The following is a 27,984-nucleotide window of genomic DNA, read 5'->3' on the forward strand; positions in this document are numbered from 1 at the left end:
AGGGGGCGTGGCCCGGGCGCCGCGCGACGGGCAAGAACGGCCGGCCGGGCGCGAGGAGAAAGGGGCTGCTGAGGGAGCGAGCGAGAAAGCGCGGGAGCGAGCGAGCGAACGTCCGTCCTTGCCTCTCTCCCTTTCTCTCCCGTTGAGGAGTCGCTCTCTCTCGCGCGGCTGTTTTGTGCGTGTGTGTGTTTGTGTGGCGGCGGCGGTTCGCGCGGCAGTAGCAACGCTGCGGCGCCGCCTATCGCGGGTGGCGCTGTGGTTCGGAGGGAGGCAGGCGCCGTAGGGGTCTCATAGGGGCTCCGCTGTGGTCCCCCCCTCACCTTCCCCGTTCTTCCAGGGGGTGTGGGCAGAGAGGTCAGGCGGGAGAAGCGAGCGAGCGGGTGACAGGGGTGTGGGGGGGTGTTAGATCCCTTGGGTGCCCTCTGTAGTTGGTCGTGAGGGGAAAGGGAGATCTCCCCCCCCCAAAAAAAAAACCACACTCGAAAGGGTTTTCAGGGGGGCCTTTGTGATTTTTTTTTTTGATTTTTTAAATGTGGGGCCGAGCAGCGCCTTTTGGGCGGGAGACTTAATTGTGGGTTGCGCATAACGCCCCCCCCCATCATTTAAGTCTTCTGAGGAACAGAGCTGAGCTTTATTTCGGGGAGAGGGGATTAGACAAGACCCCTTATGTGTGTGTATAAGTCTCTGGAGTAAGAGACCCCCCTCCCCACCTGCTTATTTTATTTGAGGGAGGGTCCCCCCATACTTTGCCTAGGAAAAAAGCAAATCTTATCTCAGAGCCCATTTATTTGGGGGGAGAGAGGGGGCGGGACGCGTAGCCAAAGAAGTCCTTTTGACAGAGATCTTTTTGAAGGGCATCTGTTTTTGGGGGGTCCCTGCTATAAGTAGCATCATGGAAAACTCCTGAGGGACCTCGTGGGACCCTTCTGTTTGGGGTTATCCTCGCAGAGTCTTTGAAAAAGAGAGAGAGAGAGACTTCTGGTCTGTGTCTTTTTTGCAGTGGGGAGCTGATTTTGGGGTTGTTTCCCCCCCAGTTCTCTGCTTTCTTGCAAGGAGCTAGCTGGGATGTAGGAGGGTTCCAGAGGCCTAGGCTTTTGCAGTTAAAGCCTGTGATTCTCCCCATTATTATAAGGTAGGCTTGTCCCCTGCACACACACATTCTACTTCCTGCTCCTGCTGCTGTTTTATTGACCTCGCACCAGGGAAATGTCGGAGCTGAGGAAGAGAGGAGCTGGTGGAGATCATGAAACTGCAAACCTAATTGACAAGGTAAGGTTGAATGGGCCTCTTTTTCGTTTTACCTGTTTGCAGGTATGGGGACATGGAAGGTGTGAGCCCTGTCAGTTTCCGAGGAGGGATACTTCGCATACCATTTCCTCCCAGCAGATTCCACCGCCCTTTCTGCTTGGGGTATGATGTAAGCAGTTCTTGTTCCCCATGGAGGATTAAGATTTGAAAGAGAGACGCTTCTTTGCGGTCTCCTCTTTCGCTCGGTTATCATTTCACCTCTGGGGATATGCCTGAGTAATGAAATTTGGGGCAGGTGTTTGCTTTCTTCACCTCTCTCTTAGGAAGTCACTCTTCCGTGTCAGTGACACTTGACCGTCCTTTATCCTGCGGTGAAGGTGTGGGAAAATGAAAGTCATTCTCCCTTCCCCACACCTCTGCATTTTTAACATGTTCATTACTTAACAAGGTTGAGAGTATTCAAGGTAAATTGGTAAAGCTTAGAAATGTGGATATTGTGCACCGTTCCAGTTCTGCGGTAAGAGGCCGTTCTCTCTACCTGCAGTTTGCACTCTGTGCAGAAGGTTGTTCTTTGCATCACTCCTCCCCTTGTTCTACGTTTTCACTAGCTATAGGATGTAAACAGCCGGTTCACTAATACATTGACCCTGTGCATTGGAAGGAAGTAAAAAATAAACTGCTGAATTTGTTCTTGTTAGCTTGTTTCGACACCCATGTCAGGTTATATATTTATGGTTTTCTAACTGACAGACATTTGACTCTGGGCTCAGATATAATATTTCAAGAGGAGAAGCTGTTGTTGTTTGCTTAACCCCCCCCCCCTTTCATGGATATCTGTGCATTGGTTTTGTGCCTATTAGCCCTTAGGCAGAGGGGATGAAACAATTCATTAGCAGTTGTGTTTCTGCCTTACGTAAACTGTATGTGATTTTAAATACTGAAACGTAGGCTTTTAGAAGTAAGTGTCATTCCTATGACTGAATATTAAAGCTGACACTATATAAAGCATAATAGAGGCATCTTTATGAAATAATGATGCCAAGATTTTAATTATGTCTAGACTGTGTATGTATGGTTTGCCAAAAAATGCACCATTCTTTTAGTGCTAGGAAAGAAATGGAAATGGGTGAGCCCAGGTTTGTTTTTTTTTGCCTTTTAAATTCTAGCAGAACTTGGAAATGAAAGCTAGTGGTATTGTAGTGGTGTTGTCAGTAAACTCAATTGTTTTAGGGTGCTGAATATACCTGAGCAAGCAAGCCAGTTTTTCAAACTTTCTAACTTCAGGAAGTGATGGAATAAAGAGAGAGAGAGAGAAATGGATTCTGTTTTCAGGCTCATAAACTCAAAACAGAAGGCATACAAGAGAAGGGGACTGGAGGGAAAAGGTAGAATAAGATCACTTCTTCAAAGATGAAACAAAATTGTATCAGTCAGGCTGCTCTTCCCATATTGGGCTGATCTTCCCTGTTCTTGCTTGAATAGCAGTTGCTTGCTCTTCTTCCTTTGGCTGAAGGATGAGGCTGGAGTTGCCTTTCCCCTTGCTTTTTTTTCTACATCTCCAGGGCAACTGACAGTTGGAGCAGAGTGTTCTTTCAGGGGGTGGGGGGAATACAGGTTCCCTGTAGCTGTTCTGTTTCTGGCCACTGAATGGGGCCAAGACGGTCTGCTCCTTGCCATAATGATCTTCTTGGGATGCATAGGGAGCAGCTTCCTCATGGCTCCTGGTCTCATACCTGATGACAGAAGGCAGAGTATCCTGCCTTTCAGCTCTGCAGTCCCAGGTTCATGGGACGGGGTGGTGGTGGAGAGAAGTAGCAGTGATTATACTCTCTCGAATTTTGTATTATGCCATGCCTGTCATGGCAGCCATTTTCTGACTTCTGCCTGCGCCACTTTTTGACTGCTGGTCAAAAAAGGTTGGCGACCCCTGTTTGATGTTACCCACCACTCTCCAACACAAGAACCTTCATCTATCATAAACAAAACCGTACGGTAATTGTGTGTTAACTTTATTGTAAACTTGTTTGCATGTACGCCTGATGTTGGAAAGAGCACACTGCATCCTGGGGGCAGCAAATAAGTCCTTCATTGGCGCCATAATCTCTGTAACACTGGGCTGGCAATCCCTGATCCTTTGGTGCATCTCCTGTTGCCTTATGTGCATGCCCTTTTTTAATAAAAAAATGGAGTATTCAGTCATGTGAATCTTGACCTGCAATCGGAAGTGGTATAGCCAAGCTAACAAGCTAATAGGCTTGCCATCAAATCTGCTGCTTGAGATAACTAGGCATGTTGAATAACTGCAGTAAACTGGTATGAGCTTTCGTGTGCATGCACACTTCTTCAGATACACTGTGTGCATGCACATGAAAGCTCATACCAAGAACTAACTTAGTTGGTCTTTAAGGTGCTACTGGAAGGAATTTTTTTTGTTTTGACTATGGCAGACCAACACAGCTACCTATCTGTGCAGTAAACTGGCCAGCCTCTTTATTACTGCATTTTTGCCATCTTCTATGAACTAAGCGAGAATCTTGTATGCTTATTCGTGTTCATGAAGGGGATGCTAATTTCTCCTAGTTCAAACGCCTGTTGAAAGTTGTTCTGTAGAGTCTCCCAACCTTCAAGAATTGCTTCTTGGAGTAGTTTTAAAAACAACAGCAAAGTATAGCATGAGCTTCTGCCCTTTGCTCCTGCCTTTGGGTAGCGTTGTGAAAAACACGCTGTTCGTGCACTTTAAAATCCTGGGTTTCTTCCTGTGGGCTTTCACCACCGCAGGCAAGGATAACGACATTAAAAATCAATCAAAAGCATCTGGGGGAAATCCTGACATGTAACCAATGGAATCATCAGTCTTAATATTTTAAAGTCTATGAGTGCCACAGGCACTTTTGACATGTGGCAGAAAAAGAAAAGGAGCTGTGGGTGCCCTAGTGGCTGGGGAAACCCAGTGGTAAGCCCTTCTAAGTACAAATTGTACCTCCACATCTGACACTGTCACAATTTTAGAGTTGAGCAGCAACACTTAGCTTTTTCATTCTGTTGAGATGTCATTTGTTAGCTGCTTGCTCACAAGGGATTCCTAGTGGAAGGGATTTCCTGGAATTCGCATTCCTGGAATTCCCATTCCTGGTGGAAACCCAGCCAGATGGGCGGGGTATAAATAATAAATTATTATTATTAAATTATTATAGTGGAAGCTGCCAACCTTGTTGTCATCGGTGACTCCTCTGACAATGGTCTGGTTTCTCCCCGCTTCTCTTTCTTGCTGCCACTTAAAGGTCCCTCTGAGGGGCTCTCATGGGTCAGCTACCTGCTAAGACCTCTGTTGAGTGAGGGTAGCCTTGCCCAGGCCAGGGGCTTCTGGCCACCAGGGGTAGGGGTGGGGGGATATGGAGGAACGTAGCCTTGGTGTGTCAGGAGGTGGGCCAGTACTCTCTCAGAATTGAAAAGCATGCCCTGTATCTGAGCATGTGCAGAGTGCCTTCCCCCAGAATTACTATGCAGTCGCAGCCAACCCCCAGCAGAGTAGGGCAAGGGACTATGAAGCTCAGGGTCAGGACTGTGTGGCAGTGGGGAGGGAGATACTGTGAGCATTTAGGTTGCAGCAGCTGGGACCATTCACCCCGATCCATTTTCAGTTGGAGTTGCTAGCTGTGCCCCCCCCCCCAAAAATTGTTGGACTACAGCTAAGAGCTGTTCTACAGTGGAATGGAGTCCTTCAGAAGGTGGTGGACTCGCCTTCATTGGAGGGTTTTGAGCAGAGGTTTGATGGCCGTCTGTCATGGATGCTGAGATTCCTGCATTGCAGGGGGTTGTACTAGATGACCCGCAGGGTCCCTTCCAACTCTACAATTCTATGAAATGCTTAAAAAAGAAAAAGAAAAAAAGAAACGGATTTGTAAAAATGTTACATGGAAAAAACACGAGAGACATTACACTTACTTCTGTAAAACAAGAAAATCTTTAATAAAATAAATTAAAAAATAAATAAAAATTCTATGAAATGCTCTGGTGTAGTTGTGGCTCTAAAGCTCCTAGAGGGTAATGTGTGTTGTTAAACAGCATGTTGTAATGTTTGATCTAATTACAAAAACAAATTAGTGAGCAATCCTGTGAGCCTGGGAAGGAGAAATTTGCAGCTGAGCAGTTATAACAGCATGGCAGTAGCGAACAATGTTGTCCTGGGCAGTCATATGTTGTCCTGGACAGTTACCATTGCTACTGTTTGATGATGCTTGCAGTTGTAGCAGGTGCTTGACAAGCAAAGTTTTGCTGGGCTACTGGGTTTGCCCTTGACTGCTAGGAATCCCTTGTTTAATGAGCAAGCAGCTAGCAAATGACACCTCAACAGAATAAAAAAGCTAAGTGTTGCTGCCCAACTCTAAAATTGTGACAGTGTTAGATGTGGAGGTACAATTTGTTCTTAGAAGGGCTTACCATTCTAGTTTGTGTGAAGGAAAGACAAAGGAAATATTTACTTGCTGCTTATTATAATCCATTGGAGTCTCTTGCTTTATTTTGTATAAATAAGTTATCTTAAACCTATGAGCCTGGCAGTGTGCAGCTCTTCAAATTCTTGGAAGCAGTAGGGCTGGGAGTTAAATCTGGAGCTTTAGTCACACAACATGCCCTCTGCCCCTGATCAGTGACTCTTTTAATCATCTTCAGACTAATTGTTAAAGGCCTGGTTATAAAGTTTCTGCCTGGTGCCTAAATATATAAAACGATGGTACAAGGTGAGCCTGCCTCGGGAGAGTGTTTCACGAACAATGACAGCTTATGGAGAAGCAGTGGGACATAAAACAAGGCAGCCCTCCCCAAACTATTGCCCTCCACATGTCTTGGACTCCACCTTCCATCAGGTTGTGACACAAGTGAGGGAAAGGCGAAGGGGCTGAGAACAGCAGAGGCAAGAAAAATGGTGGCACAGCGCAAAAACAGAGCTGCACACTTAAAAGGCTCCTAACATATTATTTTGCATTCTGCCACATACTATACTGCAGGGTGCCACAGCATCAGGCACAAGTGAGCAAAATGTACCATGCTACAAGTGCCTTCTCTGCAGGGTGAGAAATGCAGATGACTCATGCAAGTAAGCCATACTGCATGGAAAGCTTAAACTAATAATACTAACAATTTATACAGTGCACATGGAGTGACATGCAACATTATGTGAGGTGATTTTCACTTCCTCCCCTTCCTTCCCCCTGCAGTCCGTTCCACTCACACATGGCCACAGTTGGCTGTCACCCTTAGTGTTCGAAGCATTTCACATGTATATCAATATGCATTCATCAGTCATTTTATTTGTATGCTACCTTTCCATATAGCAGCCCTTTAAAATAGGTTAGTGTTAGCTGCATGTTGCAGATGAGGACTTAAGGTGATAAAGAATAGTAGTTTGCTCAAGTCTACCTAGTGAGTTTGTGCCTAAGGTGAGTTTTGAACCAGGGGCTTCCTGGCTCATACTACTAGGAACTGTACTACTACCAGATTTCTCTATAAAAATGAAAAGTGCCACATAGTTTTCTAAACTTCTAATTGAAATATGAATTTGATCTTAAGCATAAAACTAGTCTGTTTACTGAAGTTTCATAGGTGAGTTTTGTACAGGAAATTTTGCAGCTAAAATAAGTAATAGTGTATGATTATGATGTGTTCTGGGAACAGATTATTGGCCATAATGTGTCCAAGCTTTTTGTACTGATTTATGTTAAACCAAGAATGGGAAAATGGACCAAAATGGCTAGAATACTCATGCAGCCAATTATTTTGGCAGTCATTTGAATCCTTTCATGCTTAAAATTGCTTTAGAAATATTACTTTGCACTCTTATTTCTGTTTCTTTCTTTCTTTCTTTTTAATAGCCTTAGCGTACTTTTTAATAGTACTCCACTGGCTGTTGAAGGAGCACCTTATGTCCTTAAACCAGGCATAGGCAAACTCAGCCCTCCAGATGTTTTGGGACTACAACTCCCATCATCCCGAGCTAACAGGACCACTGGTCAGGGATGATGGGAGTTGTAGTCCTAAAAAACCTCTGGAGGGCTGAGTTTGCCTATGCGTGCCTTAAACCTTCCAGCTTTCTAGAATTATCAAAGTCATAGAGTAGTTCAAGTTTCAACCCTGTGCATGCTTTCCTTATTTGTAAACCTAGCTGAACTCACTGAGACTTCACTTTGAGTAAATATTCATAGCATTGGGCTGTATGACAGCTAACTGTACTTGAGAAGGGCATAACTAGAACCCTGGAATAAACTAGGAAGTTACTTAGATGTGACACCTTTTAAATTCTAACAGATGTATTATGGTGTAAGCTTAAGTGGACTATATTTCAGTTGAGATATATGAACATTCATGAAGTGGGCTCTAGTTCTTATGTAACAATATATTTGTTAGTCTTGAAGGAGCCACAGCAAGACTCTTTTTGTTCTACAGGCTACCCCTCTGGAATAAGTAAATACTTGGAACTTTAAACTAGGGCAGTTGCTTTCAGAATCCAAACTTCCAATCTCTGGCTTTGTGATCCATCTGGAAGCTAGAGGTATGCTGTGGTACAAGGGAAAAAAATAGAAGTGAACAGCTAAGATAGCAACAGCATTGTGACCTCAAAAAATTCAGTCTAAAATAATCAAGCAGAAACTCAAACTAAAAGTTCTCATTCGTTTTTGGGATGTAGCTCAGATAATTGTAGACTGGCAGGTGGATTATTTGAACAATAATATTACTAAAACATTTCACAAATTATTGGTTGGATTTGATTTAGCTGCTGAAATTGCAGAGAATGGTTTGGTTTTCTGTAGCCATGCAAGTGTTCTGTGAGAAGGTCTGCTGTCTTTGTCACATATTAGGACATTTAAAAAACATTGTGGATTTTAGTTACAGTCTCTTCAAGAGAGAGACTACTAATTCCTCATATCCATAGTTATATGGAGTACCAAGCTGTAGTTTTCAGGATGGTCATATGTCTGCACTTTGCATTGTACACTACTTTGATGGTCTAGTTCATGAGGTTAATTCCTCTACCTGAGTCTGTTTCAGGGTGGATGCCTTGGGATGCCTTGGGATGAAACATTCTGACTTAAAATTGCCAGGGTTTGAGCTCTTCACTTTTTTTATTTTGGGGACTATAAAGACTTAACCTCCATTCTGGAAAAGCTTGAATGGGTAACTACTATGTAGTAGGACTGGGAATCTGGCCTTTTCCTGCAGGGATTGACAATTCATAAAATGTCCCATTCTTTTTCATGGAAAGGTATCTACCCTGTGGAAGGAGAGAAGAATTGCAGTAATGTGAGAACGGGAAAAGCCAGGCTAGAAACCTAAACATTTTGGAAATGTTGAAACCGGGGTGGATGATCTTTTTCTGCAGCCCCCTTTCTCATGGAAAAAAACAGAAAGGATGGGAAAACTGAAATTATATACAATATTTATTTTCAATACTTTATTATTAAGCTTGTGGAAAGCATTATGTGTAACTTGGCATATAAAATTATTGAGTTTCCTACAATTCTTAAATTTTAAGGTACAAATCTCTTATATGCCCAGTGTTAGAGATGGAGCAGCAGGCTGCTGCACTCTAAAGATATCAGGCATACCTTGGGTTTTACTCAAAGTAGTCTCATTGCAATATATGGACCTAACTTAGTCATGTTTCATTAATTTCAGTGGGTCTACTCTGTTGTTTTGCCCACAGTTAAGAAAATGGAGGGAAGGAGGAGGAAAAGTAAAAGCAGTAGTCATCAATCTTATAGTAAATAAAATGAAGTTTTAATTATTTGGACTCAAAAACTGTCTCTTCAACCTGCAATATTCAGAAATGGAAGAAATGAGTTACAATCCCCCCCTCTTTTAAACTTCTTCCTACTCTTGTAAAAAGAAGTGTCTCTTTGTTTAACAGAATTGCATTTGAGCTTTACATGTTTACAGTACAGGCATCCTCATGGCTTGCAAGGAGACCCTCCCCAGAGCCCAAAGAGGATGTCTGTAAGGGCAGAGGAAGCTTTGTTTAGGCTGCTCAGCCTCCCTGCCAAACAGCTGCTGTGTGGGGTAGTGCAGCAGCAGCAGCTGCTTTCCTGCAAATCCTTCTGCCAACCCCAGAGCTTCAATTTTAGTTGTGGATATTTTTGGATACAGTATTTTTGGTATGGATTGAAGTGAGAGCGGCAGAGAGGGCGTTTAGTGGGCGTTTAGTGGGTGTTCCCCACATAGCTCTATTTCACTTATGGACACAGGGCCATAAGGTAGCCCCCACATAAGTGGGGAGTTGCCTGTATAACCCTTAATGATTTTGCCCCTTGGGTGCCTCACCTTCACTAGATAGCCTTGTGGGCTGGGGACCAGTCCCTATCCTCAGTGCTGCCCTTAAGCGGACTCCAACCTGCAGGCTCCAGCCTGCCAAAGTTTAGTTCAAGTCTATAATGAAAATAGGAGAAGAAAATACTGCCCATTTTCTTCTTAAGAAGAAAAACTTCTCCTCTCCCTTAACTGTTTTATTTTACAACAAATTTCTTTCAGCTGATAACTATCCTTAAAATCTTGTGATTGCTATGAAACTCCTCCCAGCAGATATGGGCTTCCTCTCTTGCTTTTTTTTAGCTGACACTACTGTAAGTCTTTCAGAATGACTATTCATACTGTGCTCTGATCGGCAGTCGTAAGATACAGTGTTCATGCATAATGAAATTAATTCCTATTTATCTTTGATAAATGATACGGCAGCAAATGTAGAAAGAGCCAAGGATGGAAAACATCTCACATTCTTAGGCACCAGCATCAAATTTATTGGTGTCCAGTCAAGAACATTTTCCCCACCCCTGTGAAGTATGAGTACATGTATAATTACTATCCTGTCTTTTATTTTACAGTTTTTGAATTAATTGCTGTTTTGAGCAATACAATTAAAGTAACATACTAACAAAATAAAAAGAGTCAAAATAGGAAAGGAGGACATGGATTATTTTGACCATAAATTGTTAATACAAATATACTGGACTGCTGAGTATGATGCATGCCTCAAAAAAGCTGACCAAAATCTTCTCTCATTTCTTTTCTGTATTCTCACATTGATACCTTGTCAGCTCAAATAAGAATCGGGAGTAAGATAAAGGTAAAGGGACCCCTGACCATTAGGTCCAGTCGTGGCCGACTCTGGGGTTGTGGCACTCATCTCGCTTTACTGGCCGAGGGAGCCGGCGTACAGCTTCCAGGTCATGTGGCCAGCATGACTAAGCTGCTTCTGGCGAACCAGAGCAGCGCATGGAAATGCCGTTTACCTTTCTGCCGGAGCGGTACCTATTTACCTACTTGCACTTTGACGTGCTTTCGAACTGCTAGGTTGGCAGGAGCAGGGACCGAGCAACGGGAGCTCACCCCATCGTGGAGATTCGAACTGCTGACCTTCTGATCAGCAAGTCCTAGGCTCTGTGGTTTAACCCACAGAATAGGGAGTACAATTTGTTGTGTGGAAGGTGTTGACTTCTTCCAGTGTTCAAGCACATTGAGTTTGGTGGGATCTTACTTTCCATAATTTTTTTAAAAAACAGCTTTCTTATTTGTTTTTGAAAAGCTGTATCTGTAAAGATAATTTTGTTCACAATGTTGAAAATTTCTAGCATTTGGCTTCTCATGAAATCATGCTTTGCCACTGATTTCGAATAATGGAATAATAATAAATTATAATAAATTTCTATATTACAGTACGTTGAATGTTGAAACAATATGCTGGTGTTATGTGTGTTCTTAGCTTCTTAAGCGTATTTGCATCATGTGCTTTGTTTTAGGATGTAGATGGAGAAGATAGATTTGCGGAGCTAGACCTCAGGACCGATTCAGACATTCCTGAAGTTGTTCCACCAACAGACCGCACTCCAGAAATTTTTAAGAAGGCCCTTTCTGGCTTGTCTTCCAGGTATGGAAAAATAAAAATGAAAATATTACTGTAAAATAAATTAAGCAGATTGTGTGCTAGCTAAAGCTTTGTTCTTGGAATTAGTTGCTTGGAGATGCATTCAGGGAGCCATTTGAATAGAGACAATTATTCTAAAAAATGGTCTATTGTTTTTATCTCATTATCTCTTCCTAGTGTTATGAGTTTATAGGTGCCAGACTTTTTGAACCTCATTGAACCTAGTGGGACTTATTTCTAATTAAAAAGATCACATTGTCACATTGGTGTTCTGACCTGGACATTGAATTTGGTTTCAAACATGAAAAAGTTACATTAGACTCATCAGTATTCTTTTGCTCAGTTGCTCAGTTGCTGAGTGTTAATGTAGCTTAATACTTAATTTTGTTTCTCTTGTTATGAAGTGGCAGGTAGTTGTAACATTATGGATTTTTTTTCTTTTGCAGATGGAAGAATTGGTGGATTCGTGGGATTTTAACTTTAGCTATGATTACAGCTTTTGCGCTGATTATTTACATGGGTTCATTTATGCTGATGCTGCTTGTAAGTTTCCTGAACTGTTAAAATTTATTTGCTTTGTTTTAGCATAAATGAAAACCAATTTGTTAATCACTTCAGCCTGCCTTTTCTCAATTTGTCCGTTGTGAAACCAGTTTAATTGAGTAGCATGGCCATATAGTCTGAAAGTCTCCTTTGCTTTTATAATCCAGCACTGCTTGAGGTTTCAATTGAGATGTAGAAGCTAGAAACTTGTAGTTGAAATCTGAAATGCCAAGTGAATTCCTGTATCTCTCTGTTCGTCCCCATTTGGAGCAATTTTGAACACAGGCCTTTATACACAATGTAATGTGTGTTGAGAATTTCCCTTGATGTTGTATGAACCAGGAAGCCTGTGCACTGAATTTCTGGAGTGCCTATGAGCCTGCTAAAGGCATCTATGAAATGAGCTATGCCATATCAAAATACTATGACTCACCTAAGATTAGCTTCCAGTTCCAGCATATGAATATGATGCATTTCTATCCTGTATTAAAATTTGGAATCACATTCACCTTTTACCTTGATTTCAGGTCATGAGCATACAAGTAAAGTGTTTCCATGAAATCATCACTATAGGTTACAGAGTCTATCGTTCTTATGAGTTGCCATGGTTTCGAACACTGAGCTGGTAAGTAATTTCGGTTCTAGCTGTTTCCAGCCTTTCCCCATTACATCCATAGGGATGACTTTTAGTGGAAGCACAGGCTGAGGATTTACTGACTGCTTCTAACTGCTGGCTTTGTGGTGCTTCACTTCTGTACTTGAATTAAAATAAGTGAGACATCAAATGCTTCAATAATGGACACAGTTAAAAGAAATGTAACTTAATGTAACGATTACTTTTTTGGTATCCCCTGCAAAATACCCCTCCAAATCATGTTGTATCTCCATTGGAAGACTCCTAAGTATGCAAAATGTTAGAGTTTTCTTACTTTTATATTTTCATCTTTAAAGATATAAAACGGTATGAAGAGAGAAAAAAGGGGGCTCCCTTCTTAGAAAGTATCTAAAGTTGCTTTATATGTTGCAGGTATTTCTTGCTGTGTGTGAACTACTTCTTTTATGGAGAGACTGTAGCAGATTACTTTGCCACATTTGTTCAAAGAAGAGAGCAACTTCAGTTCCTAATTCGCTATCACCGGTTTATATCTTTTACACTTTATCTGGCAGGTAACTTGGTCCAACTTGTTACTTGCCATTGCAGTTATTTACTACTTGATGTCAGATTCCAGTGTTCTCCCTTTCTGTGCTAATAGACAAAAAGAGAGTCTTCACAGAAATTGCAGAATTAACTATATGCAACCTTTGAAAACCACACTCATGGGTTGCAGTAAACACTGAGTAACTTAGTAAAGGCATTTTGGCAGTCATCTCCCATGTCATAGCTCCAGAATTATTTTTAATGAATAGCTTCAGTGTTGGATAAGTTTGGGAATGGGCATTCTTGCATAGAATCTGGAATGGCCTGATCTTGATCTGATCCTGCAAGGCACTTAACGTTGTTAAGCAAGAATGCATAATTAGTATCACTTAACAGTTAATTGTATTGCAACTCTTAAGCAATCCGAAGTGTGTATTCTTGCTTTGAAAATATAATATGCGTTGGTGGGCCATGAAAGTTCTATGTCAAGACTTTCCAACATACTTTCCAGGTGTTGCAGACTACAGCTCCTTCAGTCCCAGTCATGTGGCCCTTGTATAGGAAGCTGTGGGCTGTTTTTGTTTTTTATTGATAGATTATACAATACCGAGGTTGGGCCATACTTGATGTAAACCAAATAACTGGGTTGACTCTAAACTATAAACCAAATAACACTTCCAGAAAATCCTCTAGATGTTGCCATCCAGGGAAAGGATTTTCACAACTGTGAAACAATTACTGAGGCTGCACTTTTGTGCCCTCTTTCTTTTAAAACCTAGATGTAGATGAGATTATCAAGGGAGTGGTGCTGCCTAATCTAATCATTTGTTGTAAAGCACAAGGGAGGGCATATAATTATCTCATTGGTATTGCATTTTTAATAAAGGCAGGCACCAGACTGAGTACATGTGACATGCCCAAATTTTGAAATTTGTGCTTAGAAGTTATCAGCCATCTTTTTCGCTTTTGTCAAATAACCGTGCATCAGTGTTCCTTGAAAGCTATTATGAAAAATGCTCTGTTGGATGCAGACCTTATTATATACAACAATAACTCAGAGCAGGGTAGATTTTAGATACGGTTCACATTTTAATGTGAACTTTCTTAATTGGTACGTCCCAAAACAGTATAAAAAGCAAAACACAGCTATTGTTCAAAACTCACAGTTCTCTGAATTTTGTCCTGCGGTTCTCCAAACAAAAGAAGTACACCAAATATGCTATTAGAGAAATGTGTGCATAAAAATGGATATATTGGTGAAATAACATACAAGAACACATTATATTAGGGGAAATAAAGATTTATTTTAAAAATTACGAATTGATGCAGAGATATGGCAAACTGAATTTAAGATTTGAAAAATAAGAAACTGAAATTGGCCCGTCCTTAGTAAGAAGTCTTACACCCTGCTTGTGTGCAGGAAGTCAGATTTCTAATGATGCATAATACATACACGTTTTCAGGGGTAGTACTCACAATTATTGGAGCATGTTCCTATGAGAACCCTGCCAGGCTTCCTCTCTACACTGCTTTTTAAGAGAGCATTGAAGGTACTCCTATCCATTAGGCATTTGGCAGTTGGAACATTCAGCTCCTAGGGTGATTTTTCAGGCTTTTAGCTATTCATATTGTCTTTGTTGGGAGATTGCATGTTGAGGTTTTAAGTGCCTTGGAGATTCTGTTGAAAGGCACTCTATAAATCTTAGGGTTGTTTTTTTCCAAATCAGTCATTAAAGACTCATCTGCAATTATAATTTTAAATATTTGGCCTCTGAGTACAAAAACTATGCTTACAGTTGAAATGAACAGTGGGAGCTTTGGAAACTGAGTCCTTGCCATCAGTTTCCTTACAGTACAGTGGTACCTCTAGTTGCGTTCCGCTCTTGTTACAGACTTTCAGCTTACGAACCCGGGAAACCTGGAAGTGGTTACTTCCAGGTTCGCCATGCGTGCATGTGCAGAAGCGATTGCGTGTTTCACACATGCGCAGAAGTGCTTGATCGTGCCACACACATGTGCAGAAGAGGCACCCTAGTTGCAGACTTTTCATCCACAACTAGAGGTACCACTGTATAGAAGAATCTGGACAATCTTGTTCAACACACTGCTTAAATTGGCCCTATAATCAGGAGGTGCAATGGAAACAATTTTAATCTCTAAAGAAAACTAGTATTTACAGTTATAGTATGGAGGTTCAGACTGATACAATTGAAAACCAAAGTGGAGGGGGCAAGCCCAACAATGCAACTGGCTAGCTTCTGTTCACTGAAAGGCTGGAAAAGATGCACCTGTTTTCTGTTTTTTTGCATAGGTTTCTGTTTGTTTGTATTGAGCTTGGTGAAGAGGCACTATCGCCTGCAATTTTACATGGTGCGTATCTATCCTTTAGCTGCTAAATTTGTTGTCAAAATAATTAGCAGTATTAAATCACTTGCTTTTGAAGTTTAATGTCCAAAATAGATTTTAAAGCCTTATGAATACAAGTTATTAACCTGCACTGTTAATACAAATCTGGATTTGAGATATGGAAGTGATATCTTTGTCAATGACTGTGTTGACATGTTTAAGCTAAATCACAGTTTCGTGTGATATTCATAGACCAGAATGTGCCCAATGCAGCTTTGGGCTCTCACTCTTCTCCTTTCCCCATTCCCATTTCTCGCCCCACATGACTGGGAGGAGGAGTTTGAAAGATTTCACTTCTAGAACAACAAGCTGGTTGACATAACCTGTGTTAACTGAAAGCAAACCACCTTCTGAAATGATGGTTTGAAGTAACCATAGTTATATATTAACCATGTTCTGGCTCCAGAAGACATAGCTAGCTGTGGTTAACCAAAAGCAGCAGTAGAAGTTTGTGAATTCCCTCTTCCCAGTTGTGTGGGAATAGGACAGGGTGCATACACAAGTTTTTGTTTTGCTTAGGCTCATTTCAGATTGTGCACATGGCCTAGTGGGGTTGAAACCAGCTCAACGTGTAATAATTATGGGTTCTTTGTTGAAGACTATTGCTATAAGGCTTAATTCAATCTGCCAATCTAGACTGACTACACTTTGGAAAAAGTGAATTTGTTATTTTCTATACCAATCAGCCAGCAGAACTGTTGGGGTATTCAAAATCTTCAGCATGAACATAAAGTTAAATTGTTTGAAACTTAAATGCACATTAAACCTTTAACATTTATGTTCTCACCTCTGCCTAAGTTAACAGTAAGAAACCAAGAATTATTTTAAAATTATTGACTTACCTCAAGGCTGTCAGTATTTTGCATTTTTCAGTGGCCTGCACTTTAATCCAACATGTGTTTTTGAATGCCTCTACATAGTACTGCTTTGTGGAATGGTTGCAGATGTGCTTGCAGTTGTCCTGAGTGATAAAAACACAAAAATGTAGATTTACAAAAGTGTGCACTAGTACTTTGTGCACAGTCAAATATGTACAGTACAAATGTGTATACAGCTAAAACAACTCTTCATCACAGATCAGAACAAGAGACTTTAGAAGTCTGGAAATGTATAGCATCCATGCTGAATGTAAATGTAAATTGAGAGTATCTACTTAGCACACACAAAAAGCACACATCATAGTACACATATGCAAGTGTCAGAATAGTCATATGGAGAATATTAATCAGTGGGATTCATATCTGAACCAGACATTAACATCTAGTCCCTAGTAGCCTACCAATTATTGGCTACATTTGAAATGGTAATTTAATTGTATGAAACCTCTCTAGAGTTGCCACATGACAAATCACAGTTTGTTTAAGAAGGGATTCTTCTTCTTTAGTACGTCTGCAGGTAGTGTAGTTTTGATCCTTTGTGTTCATCAATAACTTGTAGGAACTAACTTCTGTCTGGACAATTTTTCATCATTATATTGCATGCCATCACCATAACTTTGCCACTAACATCTTTAATGTTCTAATTCTAAATTGTCTTATATGTATATGCTGACTATCCTATTATTTTCCACCTTCGTTCTTCCTCATTCCCATTAAGATAAATGGTTAAAAGTATTTTAATTCCCAAATGGGAAAATTATAGGAGTTTTAATAGAAATCTCTTTTTATAAGTGTCTTGTCTTCAAAATTAATACAATTAGATTGTGATACTGTTTGTGTACACCTCTAATTTCTTAGAATGTCTGTGCAACTCCTTCAGCTAAACTACCATTTTTATTTAGATGTATTGATCTGTTGTAGTGTCACTAACTGTTGTGTTATTGCACTGTTAACAGTTCGCATGGAGTCATGTCACTTTGCTGATCATTGTAACACAATCCCATCTTGTCATCCAAAATCTGTTTGAAGGCATGATCTGGTAAGGGGACAGTAATTCTTGCAAATCTATACATATGTCTCAATTGTTTAAATAGTATGTTTCTAGAGTCTGGTAATTGTTTTCTCTTTCACAAGTTTGTCTGCGGATATTCCACGAGGCCTTGTCTAGGCCTTAAAATATCTGGAATAAACAATAAAATGGTTAAAATTCAATTCAAAATTGAAACCTTCACCCTCTGAGTAGTCTTAAAATATTGGTCAACACCACTGTAATCTAATTTTCAGCTAGCATTAAGGGCGGCTGAATGTAGGTCATAGAAAATAAGTGCCAGTTCTAAATACATTGCCTTGGAGGTCTTGTGGGTAACTGCAAAACTTTCTCCCAGAGCCTTTAGGATTATGATGAAAGGCCAGAATTAACTATAAGGAGTATGGATGGGTATACCTCAAGAAGTCATGCAAATGTCTCAGTAAATTTCATTAGCTTTATGGTTAAATCCTGAGTAAATTGCATTGCTGGTGAGGAGTGCGATTGCCCTGTGTTCAGGAAAAGCTTCCCTCTTCCTTACAAATGGGCAAGGACCACAATCCAAAAGATTGTGACGCTAGTTTTGTGAACTAAAGGGGACTTCTGGTTGTTCAACAGCAACCTTCCAAGCTCTGCGGCAAACTGCTTTTGAAACTGAGGGAATTTGTGATATGGAATGAGTGTCAGCAGTTTAATGAATGATGTTCAACGGTTCTGCCAGTTAGCACAAGCCTTTGAATGAATTCAGGCAGTTAGTTGATTCCCACTCTGTTTTCCTGTTGTCTAGCAGTTGCCAATGACTGAAATGGAAAGCGGGTCTCCTATTGCAAGAAGAGACTCAAACATAAATTATGAATCTAATTATTTGTGGTGAGGGGGTGTTGCTGATGCATAGCCTGGATTTATTTTAATTTACAGGAAGTGTTTGTCTCTTTAAGCATGTGCTTTGTATCCATCTCTTTTCCAGACATATTTCTGATTCATTTCATAACTTTCAAAGTGTTTGGCATATATTTACAGTGTACAGAATTTCCTCATATTGTAGAGCCACCTCAAAGTGATCATTCTGTAAACATTTGCATTTAAATTATTATTATTTTATTATTATTATTTTATTTAAAAAGTATACTGTTGCTGTCCTATGAATTTCCCCTTGCAAGTTGACCAGGATTTTTTTTCAAAGTTACTGTTCTTCATAATAATACCTCTGGGTTGACTCTAAACTATAAAACTTTTTTCTTTTTACTGCTCAGGTTTCTTGTTCCTATCTCAAGTGTTGTTTGCAATGATATTGCTGCTTATATCTTTGGATTCTTCTTTGGGAGAACTCCGTTAATTAAGGTACAAAATTGGTTCCGTAAATAATCAAATAACTAATAATCAAATAGGTTTGGCTCATGTTTGGCTTCTGTTTACTCTGTGGAAGTTTAACACTTTCCTGGGGAACTGCAGAATGTGGCACATCCTGGTTGCACATTTATTCAACACATGGCTATTTTGGAAGGGATTGTTCTGTCCAGCAACTAGGCTAACTACCGTATTTTTCGCACCATAGGACGCAGTTTTTCCGTCTTAAAAACTAAGGGGAAATGTGTGTGCGTCCTATGGAGCGAATGCAGGCTCCCTGGCTTCAGCGATAGCAAGGCAAAGCCTCCGAAGCCTGCGCTCCGGAGGCTTCCCGTTGCTTCCACTGAAGCCAGGAGAGTCTGCTCTTTGAGGCTGGCGGGGGAAAAGCAGCGCTTCCCCCATCGCCAGCCCCAGAGGATGGGGGGCAGCAGGAAGGCGCGCGACGCCTTCCCGCTACTCTCCAACCCTCCTGTGGGCTTTTGCGGGAGATGGGGGAATTCCCCAACCTCCCGCAAAAGCAGGCAAAAGCCGCGCGCTCTTTAAAGAGGCTCCGTGGCTTCTGCTGGCTTTTCTAGGAGGTGGGGGAATTCCCCCATCTCCCGCAAAAGCCCGCAGGAGCCGCGCACCCTTTAAAGAGCGAGCGGCTCTTGGGGGCTTTTCCCCAAGGAGGGAGAAGGGACTGACTGGCTGAGTCAGTCCCTTCTCCCTCCTGCGGGCTTTTGCGGGAGATGGGGGGATTCCCCCACCTCGCAGAAAAGCCTGCAGGAGCCGCGCACCCTTTAAAGAGCAAGCGGCTCTTGGGGGCTTTTCCCCAAGGAGGGAGAAGGGACTGACTGGCTGAGTCAGTCCCTTCTCCCTCCTGCGCGCTTTTGCGGGAGATGGGGGAATTCCCCCACCTCCCGCAAAAGCAGGCAAAAGCCGTGCGCTCTTTAAAGGGGCTGCGCGGCTTTGCTGGCTTTTCTAGGAGGTGGGGGGATTCCCCCACCTCGCAGAAAAGCCTGCAAGAGCCGCGCAGCCTTTACAGAGCGCGCAGCTCTTGGGGGCTTTTCCCCAAGGAGGGAGAAGGGACTGACTGGCCGAGTCAGTCCCTTCTCCCTCCTGCGGGCTTTTGCGGGAGATGGGGGAATTCCGCCACCTCCCGCAAAAGCAGGGAGAAGGTCTTGGAGTAGCGCACAGGCTGCGTGCAGCCTGTCCACTGCTCCCAGAGCTGGGGGGGGGGAATCATATTTTTTCCTTGATTTCCCCCCCTGAAAACTAGGTGCGTCCTATGGTCCGGTGCGTCCAATCGTGCGAAAAATACGGTATAATTTTGACCAATTTTACAATATGGCTTGCTAGTTGTGTTCTCGGATTCTTCACATGCTTCTTATGTACACATACAGATTGCTTTCTTTGTTATATTCTTTGCTATTTTCTATACTTGAATGTTTCGTTAACTTGTCAGAGGACCTCTTACTGTTGGAGGAAAAAAATTAGGACTATGGATGGGTCTACAGTGTTGGCTTTTGTTGGTGATCAGAGTGCATTAGTTGTATTTCTGGCACTCTTAACCTCAGATTTTGATTTCTGAGAAAACATGATCCTAGTCCCCAGTAGCATTAGCAGTCATCTTGTCAAAGACACATTTAATCTGCATTAGTAATTTGCAGGCTCCTATTTGAATGTGTCTTTGAAGTCACTGCTGCCCTCAGACACAATCCCACTACCTTATTTGAAAAATAATTGAAAATGGAGATGTACTTTTTAAAGGGTGAGCATTCTTACCTGTTATAATATACACATATATACACATACTACTCCAGAAGTAGTACAGCACTGGAACATCAACTGATTATACTAGATCTAAGTTCTGCTTATGTTATGTGTGTGTGTTTTGCTTGGACAGAAATGCAAAAATTGTTGTAACTTCTTCATTTCTCTCTCTGATTAGCTGTCTCCCAAAAAGACCTGGGAAGGCTTCATTGGCGGTTTCTTTAGCACAGTTGTGTTTGGATTCCTTGTAAGTGGATGTGCCCTTCTCATACTAATGTGGTGTTGTTCATTGCATTTGATTTGAAGCTGGCGTGAAATGCTCTGAAATGTGGCCTGTCTGTTGAAGCTTTCAAGCGTCAGGCTCTTGACAAGTTAAGGCTTGGAATACCACTTTGTGTCTAGAAGTTGTGGATGGCAGGCTGACTTGTGATTGTAATCACAATTGCAGACAGCTTTCTTTGCTGCAGCAGAAGAGAGCTGGTTGAGTGACAGCATGGCATGTGACTAGACCACCTTCCCTAGCCACCTGGGTGGACATATCTTCATTTGGTCCCTGTATAGACCACCCTTCAGTATAAGAATCGTTGGGTGGTATATGAGGACAGTAGTTTTAAAATCACAGAGCAGTAACTCATAAGTCAGCGAAGTCCAGCATTTCACAATAAAGCATCTGTATACAAAACATTGCTAAATTGTATGCATTTTACAATACAGGGTATTATGCTTATCGGCCATAATGGTCCTCAAAATTATTCACCCTATTAAAATGTGATTTACGGGCTGCCGGTGCTGCCTTTGCAGCGACAGATCTTCAATACAGGATTCTAATTGGTTTCTACAAGTATTACGAAGCGCCACACTCTCATGTTTTAAAGACAGTAGCAACAGAGTGTGATGCTGGAGAAAACACCTGTCCCCCAGAGTCTTCTCCCCAGTTGAGTAGCTGTTCCTGCTGCTGATGGGGATGGGGAAACTGGTTTGGTGTGGAGTAAAATTCTTTTGCTCCTCCTTGGAAGAAGGGACAGCCTTGGAAAAGGGGGGTGATTTTGCCTGGTTGCATAAATTGGAGCAACACCCATCTGGATGTGAAACCTTGAAAGAGCGACTGCTGCTGGATTTGCCTTCTGTCCTAACAGCAGGCAGGACTTTTTAATGCTTTGTCTTGACTAGGGCAGAATGCACTTTTAAGACAATCATTTACCTGGCACTGAAAAGACATCATGTTTGGCACCAGATAAACTTTTCTGGGGAGATCATTCCACATAAAGGATGCCACAGGCGAGAAAACTCTGTATTCAGTCACCAGCTGCCTGACTTCAGATGGTGGGTAGGGCCTCAGGAGAAGAATGGAGATCTACACATCACCTGGAGTGGCATGGGAACAACCATTCCAACAGTAGCCTCATTTCTGCAGAAAACATTTCAAAAGTGCCTTAGGGCACAATGGGAGGAGTGAACCATTTTTTCTTGGTGGAGGTAGATATCCTTCTCTGGGATTGTTCTTCCCATTCATTCCAGAAGGTAGGACTTGTTCATATCAGGCTGTTGCTCTGCTCTGCTTGGGAGGGAGCACCCTTCCCTTTTTTTCCAGGCTGGAGATGAGCTTGGGCAGAACTCCTTTCCTTTGGTTTTCTTTTCTGTGTCTTACTAGTTCTTTCTCTCACTTGTGAAGCTGTCCTAAGTGGGGGGGGGGGGCCTCTCTCCCATGCAGAGAATGGCAAAAGCTTGATTTGCCTAAACCAGCGGTTCTCAACCTGTGGGTCCCCAGATGTTTTTGGACTACAACTCCCATCATCCCTGAGCTCTGGCCTTGCTAGCTAGGGGTGATGGGAGTTGTAGTTCAACAACATTTGGGGACCCACAGGTTGCGAAAGGCTGGGACCTAAACCTTGCCTTTTGGATTGAATGGGAGAAGCAACCCAGAGGAAGGCTATCCTCCTACAATGATCCCATCACAGGTAAGACCAGTGCTCCTTTTCCTTGTACTGAAGAAGTCGAGATGCCCTCAACTTGTCACAAAGATCTTATGGACGCCTACTGTGCTTTTCAGGTTGCCACCCTTCTGGCTCAATATCAGTATTTTGTATGCCCCGTGGAATACAACAGTGAAACCAACAGATTTGTCACAGAGTGTGAACCGTCAGAACTATTCCAGTTACAAAAGTACTCCATACCACCTTTGCTTCAAGTTGTGCTGGGAAGGGTAAGTAAAGCAAAATCTTTAAGGCAAAGCTGAATCTTTCAAAGTTGGCATTCTGAATGAAATGCTTTTTTAAAAGCCCAATTCTCTCTCCCTTCTTCCTTTGGAGTAAGTAAAATAGCAACTTTTAATTTTCTCCTCCTCCTGCATGAAGAGGAGGGAACAAATCTCCTTGGGCTGCCTGAAGTGACTCCTGCTTTGTGCTGCTGCTGTGTAGAAGTAGGCAGGCCAGGCCAATCCACCTGCCTTCTTCTAATCATACATTGTCTTCCAGAAGGAAGTGGCACCATGTGGTTTGCTCTATACCCACTTTGTGCCTCTCTGCAGAAAATGGCAGCCAGGGAAAGCTCCCCCATGTATCTAGACCTAAGGCTGTTTCCCCAACAACCTTTTTCTGATGTCCCTTGCCAGTCCATAACTAGGGGAGAGGGACAGGGAGAAATTAATTTTAAGAAAAGAAGAGGGAGGCTTTAATTAAAGTGTACAGACCTCTCTGGAACTTTGCTCAAACCCCGACCTCACGCCAAAGACCAGGCTGGGCTGAGAAGGCTGGATACTCTTCTCTGACTGATGAGGAAGAGATAAAGCTGGTCTGGTTTCTTGATTAAGGTGCCCATCCTTTTAAGCATTTTATGCTCCAGGTTGTCCTTAAGGGGGTGCCTGTGGATATGGAGAAAACTTAAGTTTCTTATAAGGAAAATTAATGACCATAATTTCTTGTAGGAAACAGTGAATTTGTGCCCGTTCCAGATGCACAGCATTGCTTTGTCAACATTTGCATCCTTAATTGGACCATTCGGGGGCTTCTTTGCAAGTGGATTCAAAAGGGCTTTCAAAATCAAGGTGTGTATGAATCTGGACGTATGAATCTTCCCTGTACCGAGACTTCTGTGCCGCTTTTGTAAGTACATGTAGAAATAGAAATCTGCTGCCCCAGTTACCTAGGGGTACCTTTTTAAATTGAAAAAATGTTATGGATTAGTTTACTAAATATTGCATCTGCAACTTAAATATAATTGATAAATTGATTTAAAAGCAATTTAAAAGTGTTACATTAAACATATAATTAGTATTAATTAGGACAGCTATCTTCAAACAATAAATTGAGTTTCCTTTTTCTAAAGGATTTTGCTGACACCATTCCTGGCCATGGCGGAATAATGGATCGTTGTGACTGTCAGTATCTGATGTCTACATTTGTTCACGTCTATATCACCAGTTTCATAAGGTATCTTCTCTATTAATAATTCATTGCAGAGAATTGACATGAAGTCATTACATGAGTCTTCATTTCAGATACTACTGTAACCTGCTCTATGTGTTGCTGCCTTTGAAAAGTGCTCAGTCATTTAAACTGGCTCATAACAGAAGATAATTCATTGTCTTGGGGCTTAGGAAATGGCTTCAAATGGAACTCATGGATGTAGGTAGCAATGTGAATGGTTGCTTTAACTTAATAGAAGCTTACATTAGATGCATGTTAGGACAGAGTTGCTGGTTGCTTGTCCCAGTACTCTACATTGTTCTATGTGTAAAACCTCTCAGAAAGTGCCAGTGGCAATTGGTATCTTCCTTGTTATCTGACATTACTGTTCTGAGTAGCTGGAGACTCAGATGCAAAGGTATAGGTGCATTAATGGGCTTATGCAACGGGAAATAATAGGGCCCCAATTCTGTAGTGGTGCAGGGAGCAGCATTTCATATTTCCTCACATGCAGAACCATTTTTTTAAAAAAAACCAACAACAATTTTTATTGGCTTTTAAACAAATACCAAAAACCGTTAAATACTTATCCTGCTGTACTGCAGAACCAGTTTTTGTGACTGGTAGGTTATACACCTAGCTTTGTTCTGACATTCTTAAATTTCCCTCCCTATAGTAATGAGTGCTTGGGTGGATGTTCATAATGAGGAAATGTGTCTCTCAGTAGATCTGGTTATTCATGTTGAATTTCTGTGACCTCATTAAGGTGTTTGCATATGTTCTGGTCGGCATGCTTTTCATGCTGTACTGTCCCCAGTAGAGCGAAAATTTCATTTGGATGAGATCTTTATAAGCAAACATTTGATCACAAGTGGTATTGCAGATTGATACTTTGTCTCCTTCAATTTAATTGCCAGAGGCCCCAATCCCAGCAAGCTCCTGAAACAGCTGTTGGTGCTTCAGCCAGAGCAACAGTTAAATGTCTACAAAACCCTGAAGACGCATCTCATTGAAAAGGGGATTCTTCAGCCATCGCTGAGAGGATAGGCAGAGCAAACTGTGGACTACAAAGAGAAGTGCAGCTGGAAATGCAGGTTTTGCTTATATGAGCATGACATGTTGGACCGAAGTCAGACTGTGTGTCTGAAGATATGAATGTTTGTTTACTAAGATTACTGTGAATATCTAGGAGGCCATGCAAGATTTAAGTTCCTTCTAACTGCATGTTTTTGCTGTCTAGTTTAGTTCCTTGGGTTGATGAGACAAGCCTTCTCCCTTGGTTCCCAGCTACAGTTTTTTAAAAATAACTCTTTTTAAACAACGGTGGGCACACTCCTTCTGGAACAAGAATTCAACGAATGATTGGGAGTATGCAGTTCATCAAAATACATTTTAGTGCAATGATATTAATGACTCCAGCTCAATTAATGACACTTTGCCGTGCTGCATTTTAGCTGACAGTATCACTAAACTTTGACCAAATGGCATCTGTTTTATCCTGTTGCATTACTTCCCCCAAATAGGAAAGGGGCCTGTAATGGAGAAACCCTTACAGGAAAAGCGTGCCTGTAAATGGATGCCTGAGGCTGGTTTTGCTTTTAGTTAAAAAGCTTAAGTGGCAGGTGAAAAATAAAAATAAAGGAATGGCTTCTTGTAAAAGGGAAATGTTCTTTGGGAGGGTGGGGCTCTTCCTCATAGCATCCTAAAGACCAGTTTAAAGCACAAAACGCCTACTTGAGTTGCAGGCCTCCTCTCTACCAGCAAACTCTGTCCAGGGCTTTGGAGTTGAAATGACTGATTAGTCTCTGGAATGTGCTCATTTGTGCCTCCAATGTTTGGACGTGTTAAATAGAAACTCCCCCTTCCTTTATGGTAAGTGCAATACAAGTGCTAACTCAGCAATATTTAGATCACTTTCGTAACTATGTTAGTTGGAGTCCTATGCTGTGAGATGAATCTAGTGCTTCCACCGCTAATGGAGTCTCAAGGGCGTTTAGTCAGTAAGAGAGTTGGAGATTACTATTTCTTGCCCTGTGGGGAGGACCAGCACTTCTGTTGATAGATGTGCTCCATATGATTTGCACTTTTGAGATTCCTTACCGAAGTCTGCATGAAATGTGACATTTCTAATATTCAAGGCATGAGTTGCTTTTTAAATGCTTCTGTGTGGTTTCTTTTTATCATGTGATAATAAAAAATATTTTTAAAGCAAATGAAAGTAATAAACCTAAAGCACACGAATGCCAAAAACATGGTATGGTGAGGAGTGATTAAATAGGATTTAAGGCATTAGGAGTGTAATCCTCATGGAAGTTTCTTTCTACAGAAGTCTCACTGAAACAAAGGATATTTGCACAACAGCACATCTATTTCCATTCATTTCAGTGAGGCTCTTGCAACAGAACCTTCTGGAGGATTCTACCCTATGAACTTGGTGTGAGTGAGTTTTCTTCTGCTGTGAGCTTTCAAGGTTCCATAGTTCTTGCCCTGCTTGGTGCTGCTTGACTAAACTGTGTAGTGAAACTCAACACGTGTTATTAACGTCTGACTTCTAGAAAAATGAAATCCGTTTACATCATTGTACTACTTGAGTTCCTTGTGTGTTTTGGTTTAGGATCAAATCATTATGACAGGGTGACTGAACAAGCTGGAAACCTTTGATTCTATCAAAATCAATGAAACAACATCACCAGTAATACCTAAATATTTACAGGCTTCTTCTAAAATTACCTTGGTGGTGCAGGAGTAGCTATGGTGTTTGTCCTTTCGATGCTTCTCCTGTGATAACGTAAATTGAAAATAGCATAGGAAATGCATAGGAAATGCTCGTACTGTGGAAAAAGTTGGCCCACTGGGAACTGGAGCAATAACTAGTGTGAGAAGGAGCCGTATTGTAGGTTCCTATCTCTTACACTATGCACTAGCACCCATGATGCCGAGATAACATCAGAAGAGGTGCCTTGAAGCTGGATTAGATATTTCTTTAAAAGAAACAAAACAATGCAGTGACTTCTGTATTTGCCATATCTTGAGATCCTAATGGAACTGAGTACTCTGAAGTACCTTGCAAAGAAAGTTTGGCAACTACCTTCCTCCTAACAAGCTGTTGCTCGTACATTTGGCATGATGTCTGGACTCCTGATCATATGGAGTGCCTACATGTGTACAGCTCTGTCTATAGGTATCCTTTCAGACACTGGGGTGCACAGCATTCACTGAACGCATGTGGGTAATGTTTATTTGAAAATAATTACTTTCCACCATCCAGAATTCCCCCCCCCCATCCAGAATTTATTTGTGGATCAATCACTACTTTTAGAGATCTCAGCTTTCAAACTAATCACAACAATGACCCCATGGGGGTGATGGTTAAGCTCTAAAAAGAGCTTAACCCGAAGAAATGGCCTAGACTTTCAAGTTAAGAAGCATCACTAGGAAAATTTGCACTGAAGTCAGTAGTCACTTGTAGGCCTTTGAAATTTGAGACTTAAATATATTTTTTCTTAGGAAATTTTCTGCCTAATTACTTATTTCATCCTGAAGGTGACTCATATAAAAATGTAAAACTTAACTTTAATGTAAAGGTGTAACTTTTGGGTTACTTTGGTGTACTTTTTATAGCATTTGTATTGAAATAAGACTGTATTTAAGCCATTGAATGCAGGAGAAGAGCTGGATCTGCCAGCTCTGTTTGCACTGTTAAGAAACATGTAGAATGTTTGCTGCTCATTAAAAAGTGAAATGCCTCCTGGTCACTTTAGAATCTGATTGTTTTTGTTTAGGACACAGTTGAAAAGGTTCTCCCAGTGTGTTTTTCAGGAACAGCCTAAGTATATTAGCAGAAATGACCAGACATACTCAAGGATGCAAAAACCCACACCCATGGCCATCACGGGATATCTGCAGCAGTGCCAAGTCTGGTTGTTGTCATGTAAACTTAAAATAACTAAAGGTTAAAGCTTGCTGAACTGTACCTGGGACAGTAAATTCTTAATGAGCATAATCTTTTCAGGGAAGGTGAAGATGTCTTGCTGCTTTAGCTTTTAAGGTTTTTTTTTTAATTACTTGCCGGAACATTTTCTTCAACGATCTGTATTTTATTAGTTCAAGCAAACTGTGTGATCAAAAGGAAACATCCCCAACCCCTATACTTTTTCATTTGCACTTCTCTTGGGTGAGACACTCTGCCTTGTTTAGCAAAACTTTAGAAAATTGTGTGTATATACTGTAAATGTTGAGCATTCAATACTGTAAATGTGTATTCAAAATGTTTTAGTTGACCATTTTGTAGAGCTGGGATGGGGAAAATAAAGCCCTGATCAAAACCTTGA

General features: G+C 41.5%; 1 protein-coding gene across 2 annotated transcripts; it reads left to right on the forward strand.

The window, feature by feature from the left end:
- CDS1 (CDP-diacylglycerol synthase 1) lies at positions 1-27,984 on the forward strand. Of its 2 annotated transcripts, XM_028743679.2 has the most exons (13): positions 2-1,269; positions 11,034-11,161; positions 11,605-11,701; positions 12,229-12,326; positions 12,729-12,868; positions 15,151-15,209; positions 17,080-17,162; positions 18,404-18,491; positions 20,428-20,496; positions 22,300-22,452; positions 23,173-23,292; positions 23,574-23,677; positions 24,571-27,984. In XM_028743679.2, exons 1-13 carry the CDS (start codon positions 1,207-1,209, stop codon positions 24,698-24,700), a joined length of 1,332 nt encoding a protein of 443 aa, XP_028599512.2. In that variant the 5' UTR covers positions 2-1,206; the 3' UTR covers positions 24,701-27,984. The 2 variants fall into 2 exon arrangements, with proteins under 2 accessions (XP_028599513.2, XP_028599512.2); XM_028743680.2 differs by lacking the exon at positions 20,428-20,496 and having other exon boundaries at positions 1-1,269.

Source organism: Podarcis muralis, chromosome 9 (assembly GCF_964188315.1).
Source record: "Podarcis muralis chromosome 9, rPodMur119.hap1.1, whole genome shotgun sequence".
In the NCBI taxonomy this organism is placed as follows: domain Eukaryota; kingdom Metazoa; phylum Chordata; class Lepidosauria; order Squamata; family Lacertidae; genus Podarcis; species Podarcis muralis.

Bases quoted from the DNA above. Each gene is read 5' to 3' on its own strand.
- CDS1 (XM_028743679.2), top strand. From the start codon at position 1,207: ATGTCGGAGCTGAGGAAGAGAGGAGCTGGTGGAGATCATGAAACTGCA. The intron at 12,327-12,728 runs GTAAGTAATTTC...TATATGTTGCAG, and splicing joins TGGTTTCGAACACTGAGCTG to GTATTTCTTGCTGTGTGTGA. The intron at 15,210-17,079 runs GTGCGTATCTAT...CACTGTTAACAG, and splicing joins ATCGCCTGCAATTTTACATG to TTCGCATGGAGTCATGTCAC.